Below are 9868 nucleotides of genomic sequence, written 5' to 3' on the forward strand. Positions count from 1 at the left end.
ATAGTTTTCCATTGTATGTTAGCATTTGGGGAGCGGAGACTTTTTGTGGTTGCTTTAAACTCAAGGTGTAATTGTTTTTAGTTTGAGACTGGCAAAAAGCTTTAACACTAAAGATTGACTAAACGCTGGCTAACAACCCGACTAGTGGCTAATACATACTAGCCTAGCCTCTAGTAGCAGGCCACTTGGCAGTGGAACCATCCAACCCGCTGCGTGGGTCATCACAACAGAGACTGACACTAGGTCTGATAAAACAAAATGGAAAATGCATGTTTTTTTCTTTGTATACTAAGCTTGATGGCTAACTGCACAATGTAGTTGTGCTAGAAGTGGCTAAGCTGTTATTACTAGGTAACTCACAATTCTGACAAATAGCAGAATTAGTTATATAGTGGGCGAGGTCCGGCTCATGCTGTTCCTTGGTGATGTCAGCACGACCGTTTTATCCCAAAGAATCCAGCCAGCAGAGATGGTGTAGAAGAGTTTTAACCTGTATATCTCAATTTATTACTAAATTGTTCTCAGCCTTTGCACATTTTCAGCACTTACCTTCAAACACTATTTAAGAACAAAACATGTAAATGACTCTGGTTCATCTTGAATGAAACTAACATGCATGTTTTTGGAATGTGCAAAAACCCAAGTAAGCACAGGGAAAACATACAAACTCCGAGAGTCGAGGCCAAGATTTGAATCCCAAACCTTTAAACGGTGAGGCAATGTGCGAAGCCCTGGGGCTATGATGAAGGAACAACAAAAAAACAAAACATTTAAAGGTTATGAAGGCAAGTCACTGGTAGTATAGTGGTTTCCTCATCAGACTTCTGCGCAGGCAGTGTGGGTTCGCATACGACAGGATATGTTCCCATTATTTTCTAAACTGTTTGCAGCTTCTTCCAAGTTAAATGTCACAAGCAGAAAATTCATATCTGCTGTGTTATTGTATGAGTGCTGATCTGTTTGACACAACAGTATTGTAATGAATTTATCCACGTCTGTAACATCTTTGCACCCCCGACCGCAGCAACTGAAGCGAAAGTCTCTGACATTGTTCAGCAGAGAGGGAAAAACACTTCCCACCCACTCACATGCAGCTCAGTTTGTTTCCTTTCATGGGTGTTCATACCTGCAGACAGGATGAGAAGAAGATTTTGAAAATGTCACTGAAGCAACCGGCGCTGGTGTTACTCACTGGTAAGCAAAAACAGCCAATAGCAGTAATATTTATCATTGGAAGGTATTGCAGAATATAAGAAGGGCAGCACGGTAACTAGTGTCTGCCACACAGTTCTGAGGTTTGCCGTTTGAATCTTGACTGTCTTTTCTGTGTGTCGTTTGCATGTTCCGTCCATGGATTTCTCCAGGTTGTCTAATTTCTGGCCACTTTCCAAGACCGTACATGTTAGGTTCTTTGAAAACTCTGTATTGTCCATAAGTAAATGTGAGTGTGAATGCTTGTTTGCGTGACCTGCGGAGGTGCCAAAAGTACTCACACTCTGTACTTAGTAACCAAGTAGAAGTATATATACTTGATTAAAAAAATATTGTAAAAGTACAAGTACAGATTCAACCCCTGTACTCAAATATAAAAATACACTCTAAAATGTACTTAAGTAGACAATTAAAAATTCATTTTTACTGACAATACCTGTTCTGATAATGCCTAATTAGCTAATGATTAGAGGCTGTCCAATACGGGATTTTTGGGGCTGATTTCGAAACTGATTTGGGGGGCTAAAAAAAGCTGATATCCGATATGACTAAGGCCTGATTTTTCAAATCTTAAAGATTTTTTTTTTTTACCTGCTAGAGACCCCACACATGAAGATAAAAAAAGATTTGGTCGTATGGTGTGTGGTGTGCTCAATACTCTGAACACAGAACACCACACACATACATTCTGTTCTACCGCTGAGCTCAAAATTTTGCGTGTTCACACGTGATCTCACGAAACCAAAAAAAGAACAAGCTTTTATAGACATGTTATCCGAGTGTTTCCGAAGTTTGCCGGAAGCGGGACCGTTGTCAAAAAGACTTGCTTTGGAAAATAATTCTTGTCTTCTGGGGAACCCATTTTTATACAAAAGAACGAAATCGGGTGAGACATGTTTGTTTTTATTTACAGTCGTTACCTTGTACCTGAATCAGGGCACTTCTTGATTGGTTACATATCATTCTACGTGGTAATTCATGGCATCATCACTCAGCTTTCCATCCACACATAAAGATCTCTGGTCGTAAATATTGAACACGTTCAATATTTAAGATTGTCAGCCTCGATCTGTTTCACACAACGTAATGAGGACAAGTCCACTCTTAACACATATCAGACCTAATATCTTGTAGGATAATCTTATAAAATGTAAAATAGTCTGCCGTTTGAGGTCTTTGATCAGGAAGTGACAAAATATGGACAAAAAAAGGCCGATTGTCTTCATGTGTGTTTGAACCACTTATGGCAAACAGTCTGGGTCTTGTCGTCTACGCGATCTCTGTTGCAAAATGCACCCCATACTGTTAACCTAAGTGAGCTTGGAGGTCCGCAATTTCAGGGTTATTAGTAGCCATATATCTTCCTGTCCTCCACACCTCGCAGCATTAGCATTACCTACCATGTTGCTCACTCCGGTCAGATGACCGTCACCAGAAAAGTAGTCACTTGAAACAAAGCTGGACGAGGAAATTTACCTTTATCTATCAATCTAGGGTTACATTTGTTTTAATGAACTTCATTTAATAATAATAATTATTATTATTATTACGGCGTCACGGTGGTCGACTGGTTAGAGCGTCTACCTCACGGTTCTGAGGACCCGGGTTCAATCCCCGGCCCCGCCTGTGTGGAGTTTGCATTTTCTCCCTGTGCCTGCGTGGGTTTTCTCCAGGCACTCCGGTTTCCTCCCACATCCCAAAAACATGCATTAATTGGAGACTCTAAATTGCCCGTAGGCATGACTGTGAGTGCGAATGGTTGTTTGTTTCTATGTGCCCTGCGATGGGCTGGCAACCAGTTCAGGGTGTACCCAGCCTCCTGCCCGATGACAGCTGGGATAGGCTCCAGCACGCCCACGACCCTAGTGAGGAGAAGCGGCTCAGAAAATGGATGGATGGATATTATTATTATTTTCTCCATAGAAATATATACAAATTCTTTTACTGTCTGCAGTTATTAGGACTGCTGAAAAATGCTCTGTAAAATGAAACATTCCCCTTTTTCTGATATCCCTTTACAGTGTGCGTTGCAGCAGCGGCTCAGTGTTCCACCATTTTAAATGAAACCCAGGCAAGAGTGGACGTTCCCGTGGGTTCCACCCTGACTTTGTGCCATCGACTGAAGCGCTGGACACCAAAGAGATTCAGGATATGCTGGCATTTTAATCCATCTGGACCCACGTTGGTCCACTCTGAGCAATTGTTTTGCTCCAATATGTCAAACAGAACCGAGCACAAAGACACATTGCTCAACTACACTTTATCCAACGTCACTCAGCAGCACAGCGGATGGTACTTTTGTCGCATCCACGTGGATATTCCGACTCTGCTGACTATGAACAGTAGTGGAACACCCGTGCTTATTCGTGAGTGTTTGCTGCTTCTGTTGACATTAGTGGAGTAATGTCTTCATTAAACCAAGGCACATATTTTACAAAATCTCAGAAAAACTCAATAGCCCAATTTTTTTGTCGAAAACGCTTATTGGCGGTATATCCCCGCTTCTTCAAGATATTTGTGGCATTAAAAAAAAAAGTTTTTTTTTTCCCAATGCAATTATAATTGCCTTTAATTATTCACAGATTTTCGTTATTCCCGGTCGGGCCTTGTACGTATTACCCGCAAATAGCGCGGTCCATTGTATAAGTCTCTCTTTTTTTTTTTTGTATCTGCGTTTCTACTTAAGTACAATGTATAAGTACTTTTACCACTTCTGCTTTTTACACTTGTATGACAGTTCAGAATGTTAAAATGTTACATACAAATCACCAGACACACTATGTGTGTGCAGAGTATTTCAAACTAGCCATTTCTTGCAGATGGTGTTTCTGTGCTTCCCACAGATGCGCCCCCGCTGGACATGTGGTGGCTGTGGGTCGCCGTTGGAGTGCTAGGCCTCATCATACTGGCCCTGCTGGTCTTGTGTGTGCTCCTGATCCGACAACGTAAACGCAAAGGTAGCCTAACCTTTTCATTTGGATAATTACGTACAACTAATAGTTCTACTACCTTTTCGCAAGGCCGCCTTTTTTACTTAAAGTCCATGTAAGGTGAAAATGAATGTCTTGTAAATTTCCCCCACCACAAAGAAGAGTGTTGCTAACAACTTTGGCAAATTTGAATGATTAAAAAAAGCCAAGCAAATACTCTTAAGTGAGGCTGTTTCCTCGCTGTGGACCGCGCCCCGCTCAAATGTCAACTGTCACTCAAATACGAAGATGTATCCACTAAAAGCCTGTGGCTGGAATATATACCGCCGGGTCATCGCGAGGCTTTCCGTGCATCGAGGAGAGGCGCGTAGCCGCCAGCTAGTTCGCGAGCTAACCGGGGCTCCTCTCGCTGCGTCACCACCTCGCTTATTATCTTCAAACATGTATAATGTATTTAGAAATAAAATCTCTGAACCCATTTTACAGAGTCTTAAGAAGGCACTTTCTTGTATAACATGACAAGCTGCAGAGTGAGAGAGCTGGTGGTGGTTGTGGTTGAACAGCGCAGACAGAGGTGAGCGTTTGAGCATGTGTTCTCTCCTGTTTGGCCTTGATTACAGATGTGAGACCTTAAATAACTGGACCACACGGGGTGTTTGCAACAAACACGACCGCAACCACACAGCTCGCTTCTCATGCACTCACAAATGTCAGTAAAAACAGTTCTCAGTATGTTGCAGTGCCGTTCTACAGCACAATAAAGGACAAATTGTTAAAAGGAACGTAGTTCAGTATGCAGTTTTTTTTTTTTACCCACATTTGAAAACGTTCCCAGGTGTCTGTGATGTCAAAATGCCAAGAGCAAGAATTAGTCTTCATAATTATATCACTTTACGCACCCTATTTTAAGTCTTTTTTAGTCTGTTTTGAGGGGCGGTCCTGTTTTACCGAAGTGCGCTATGACTCACCCCAACTCAATATCTTCGGAAATATGGTCCATTTCATATTTTTTCACAAATCAATACTTTTGGTCTCTCTCAATGTCTTCTGTTATTTCTAGACATTATTAAGCAATTAAAAGTCTAAAAATACTTGAACTGTCTGAGAAGTGTCATAAAACTCCTCCGCTGCTCAACAGAAGCTAATGCTGTTAGCTAACGCTAATCTGTGTACACAACAAAACTCAATAAAGCTCTGCTTAACGTTTGGTTTTCAAGGGAAGTAAACCCAGGATTTTTTTTTGCAAGAATATATTGTATCTGCCACCGCTAATCAAAACACGGCATTCTGGTTAGTATTGCTTTTGCGGAATAAGAGTTAAACTGAATAATTCATCAAACGCCAAACTGAACTGGCTAAAATGTTCAAACTAACATGTCATCAACCCGCAGCATACACAGGGTGTCAGCTGACCTGTTTTCCGGGTTTTGTCACGTGACGTTCGCAACATTCGTAGGAGTAGTGTCGTTTATTTCAGTCACCAATGGAGGGTGATGTTGCCCGAAATAGCAGCCAATTATTCTGTTTAATTTTGAGTCAACAAATACAGTATTAACCAGAATATTGTTTTGATTAGTGCTGGCACATACAATGTATTCTTCCAAAAGAAATGTATGGGTTTACTTCCCCTTTAATATAATAGTGTTTCATACGGTAGAGTTTGAAAGTGGAAAATCTTCGGGTAGCACATTTGCCAAGCCATTGGCGGAGAAACTTGTGTGGGAAGCAGTTATTATGTAAAATTAACCGCACTGTTGCATCACAGTCTGGCCAAAGTCATAACGACATGAAAACAATGTAGCTGATTGGTGGGCGGGCACTCCTGAACCCCAGCTATTTGTATACAAGCAATGAAAAAGTCAATTTTCCATAATATGCCCCCTTTAAATTGGGTCAAAATTGCATTCTTTTTTGTCTTTGTAATGGCAGAACTTTTGAATTATATTACATTGTACGTGTGTGCCTAATTTTCTTAAGCACTGTTTTAACAGGGTTCACTTTATAGAGCCACTGTATTTGTCATGTAACTCCTGTCATTGGCATTGCCAGCGTACGATTCCACTGGTCAGTTCATGACTGGCTGGATTTTTTTATGTTCTTTTAGAATCACGCTGTGCAATCTACGTGAACACACATCATTCCCCACGACCACCCGCTCTAGGGGCCCAACTCAGGGTGGACCCCAGCTCCCAGAGGGCACGCACCCCAAGTACTGCCAAGGACAACCACAGCAGCAGCAAACAGAGACCCAAACAGCAGCCAAGATAGAGCCCACAAATTCCACACATTTTCTTTCCAATATGTAATTTATATTTAAGACCGAGTTGTGATTCCACTGTGGTAATCAATGTGTATAAAGGAGCATGTCTTCTAATTCTCTCAGAGTTGTTTTTGTCTTACAAACTTTCCCTGTCCTTTCATACCAAAATGTTACCCTAACTGTCGTATGCCAATAAGAAGCATCCTATTGCGAGTAAAGACAGCATAAAAGATGTTTTTTTCCAGTCCTGATGCTTCAACAGAACGAACATTGGTGGGCAGGTTGGGATCGAGCAGAGGATAATTTCCCCGTGCTTTTAGGAACAAAGTCCATTTGTTTGCCACACAAAGTCTATGTGACAGACATGTGTAGACTGGTTTTGGCAAATAATTATTTTTTTTAATTTAAAGATACAGTTACCTTCCCTTCCAAAATCTATAATCCAATCTATCATGCACTTTGTGATAAAACACAGTGGTAAACGTGCCCTGTCTCAGCTTTTTTGGAACTTTTTGCAGGAATCAAATTCAAAATCAGAATCAGAATCAGAATCATCTTTATTTGCCAAGTATGTCCAAAACACACAAGGAATTTGTCTCCGGTAGTTGGAGCCGCTCTAGTACAACAGACAGTCAATTTACAGAACACTTTGGAGACATAAAGACATTGACAAAAAACAATTGTGCAAAAAGATGCAGAGTCCTCTAGCACTTAGAGCAGTTCGAATGGCTAATATCGCAATAGTCCGGTGCTATGACCATTGTGCAAAGGGCACTGAGACTTCAAGGAGTGTATGCGGTTTAAAGTGACGAGTAGTGCAATAATCTGGGACAATGGTTGTGCAAATGTTACAGATACTCCTCAATCAGTGTGCAAATGGAGCAGATGCTACTCTGGCATGAGTGGCCAGTATATGCAAATAGTGCAGCATGGCGAGACAACTACAGTGAGTGCACGAGTAATACATAATTGGCCCCACAGAAATGTGACAACGAACTCAAGTCAAAAAATTCCCAGCTTGTTGTAATGGAATTATAAGTTAGCTGTTTAAGAAGTTGATTGCAAGAGGGAAGAAGCTGTTGGAATGTCTACTAGTTCTAGTTTGCATTGATCGGTAGCGCCTACCTGAGGGAAGGAGCTGGAAGAGCTGGTGACCAGGGTGGGGAGAGTCCGAGAGGATTTTGCAAGCCCTTGTCTTAGTTCTGGCAGCGTGCAAGTCCTCAAGGGTGGGTAGGAGGGTACCGACAATCTTTTCAGCAGTTTTGATTGTCCGTTGCATTCGGAGTTTGTCCTTTTTTGTAGCAGCACCAAACCAGACTGTGATGGAAGAACACAGTACTGATTCAATGACTGCTGTGTAGAACTGCCTCAACAGCTCCGGTGGCAGGCCGTGCTTTCTCAGAAGCCGCAGGAAGTACATCCTCTGCTGGGCCTTTTTGAGGACGGAGTTGATGTTGGTCGCCCACTTCAGGTCCTGGGAGATTGTAATTCCCAGGAACTTGAAGGTCTCGACGGTTGACACAAGGCAGCTGGACAACGTGAGGGGCAGCTGTGGCGAAGGATGCCTCCTGAAGTCCACGATCATCTCTACAGTCTTGAGCGTGTTCAGCTGCAGGTTGTGTCGGCCGCACCACAGCTCCAGCCGCTCCGCTTCCTGTCGATATGCAGACTCGTCACTGTCCTTGATGAGGCCGATGACAGTGGTGTCATCTGCAAACTTCAGGAGTTTGACAGTCGGGTTCGCTGAGGTGCAGTCGTTCGTGTAGAGAGAGAAGAGCAGCGGAGAGAGGACACAACCTTGGGGCGCCCCAGTGCTGATGCTGCGTGTGGATGAGGTGGCCTCCCCCAGCCTGACCTGCTATGTCCTACCCGTCAGAAAGCTGTAAATCCACTGGCAGATGGCAGGTGAGACGCTGAGCTGGAGAAGCTTGGATGAAAGGAGTTCAGGGATGATGGTGTTGAACGCTGAGCTGAAGTCGACGAACAGGATCCTCGCGTAGGTCCCTGCACTGTCGAGGTGTTCTAGGATGAAGTGCAGTCCCATGTTGACTGCATCATCCGCAGATCTGTTCGCTTGGTAGGCAAACTGCAGGGGGTCCAGCAGGGGACCTGTGACACTCTTGAGGTGGTCCAGCACAAGACGTTCAAAGGACTTCATGACCACAGATGTCAAAGCGACAGGCCTGTAGTCATTCAGACCCGAGATTGCAGGTTTCTTGGGGACTGGGATGATGGTGGAGCGTTTGAAACAGGATGGAACTTCGCACAGTTCCAGAGATCTGTTGAAGATCTGAGTGAAGACTGGAGCGAGCTGGTCCGCGCAGACTTTGAGGCAGGATGGGGACACGTGGTCCTGGCCTGCCGCTTTGTTAATCTTTTGTTGTTTGAAGATGCGTCTCACATCCTGTTCATGGATGGTTAACGCAGAGGTCAGAGGTGTGATTGTGGTCACGGGTGCGGCCGGGTTGGTGTGTGGTGTTAAACTGTCCTTTTCAAATCTGCAGTAGAAGTTATTCAAGTCGTTGGCTAGTGTGCTATTGTTCTCAGCTTGGGGGGATCGTCGCTTGTAATTAGTCAGCGATTGGAATGCATGCCAGACTGATTTAGAGTCGTTTGCGCTAAACTGTTTTTCCAACTTTGCTGTATAGATCCTCTTTGCAATGTTAATTTCTTTGGTCAGCTGGTTTCTAGCTCGATTATACAGGGCCCTGTCCCCGCTCCGATATGCATCCTCCTTAGCTTGGCGAAGCTGCTTAAGTTTAGCAGTGAACCACGGCTTATTGTTGTTGAATGTGCGAAATGATTTTGTTGGTACACAGACCTCTTCACAGAAACTGATATAGGATGTGACAGTGTCCGTATATTCATCCAGGCTGCCAGCTGAATTTTCAAAGACACTCCAGTCTGTGCAGTCTAAACAGCTTTGAAGTTCCATCTTGGCTTCATTTGTCCACTTTTTGACTGTTTTCACTGTAGGCTTCGCACATTTAAGTTCTTGCCTGTACGTCGGTATTAAGTGAATTAAGCAGTGATCAGACGAGCCCAAGGCTGCACGAGGTATAGCACGGTATGCGTTTTTTACCGTAGTGTAGCAGTGGTCTAAAGTATTATTTTCCCTGGTAGGACAGTCGATGTGCTGCTTGTATTTAGGGAGTTCGTGGTTGAGTTTAGCTTTGTTAAAGTCCCCGAGAATAATGAGGGGTGAGTCGGGGTGTTTTTTTTTTTTTCAATTTCGTTGACTTGATCGGCGAGCGTTAGCAATGCGGCGTTCGTGTTAGCTTGAGGCGGGATGTAGGCTGCAGTCAGGATGAATGATGCGAACTCACGTGGCGAGTAGAATGGTTTACAGTTTAAGAATAGCGACTCCAAATGCGGGCTGCAGTGTGTGCTGAGCACCGTGACGTCCGTACACCATTTTTCGTTGATATAGAGGCATATCCCGCCGCCCTTTGTTTTCCCCGATGAT

General features: G+C 43.5%; 1 protein-coding gene across 2 annotated transcripts; it reads left to right on the forward strand.

Annotated features, from left to right (window-relative positions):
- Window positions 1-1072: 1072 nt before the first annotated feature.
- LOC133480846 (uncharacterized) lies at window positions 1073-6498 on the forward strand. 2 transcript variants are annotated; one of them, XM_061779513.1, is made up of 4 exons: window positions 1073-1194; window positions 3234-3578; window positions 4032-4169; window positions 6247-6498. In XM_061779513.1, the coding sequence occupies exons 1-4, from the start codon at window positions 1089-1091 to the stop codon at window positions 6408-6410; spliced, it is 753 nt and encodes a 250-aa protein (XP_061635497.1). In that variant the 5' UTR covers window positions 1073-1088; the 3' UTR covers window positions 6411-6498. The 2 variants fall into 2 exon arrangements, with proteins under 2 accessions (XP_061635497.1, XP_061635498.1); XM_061779514.1 differs by having other exon boundaries at window positions 4056-4169.
- The last annotated feature ends 3370 nt before the right edge of the window (window positions 6499-9868 follow it).

The sequence above is a fragment of the Phyllopteryx taeniolatus genome, chromosome 7, assembly GCF_024500385.1.
Source record: "Phyllopteryx taeniolatus isolate TA_2022b chromosome 7, UOR_Ptae_1.2, whole genome shotgun sequence".
Lineage (NCBI taxonomy): Eukaryota > Metazoa > Chordata > Actinopteri > Syngnathiformes > Syngnathidae > Phyllopteryx > Phyllopteryx taeniolatus.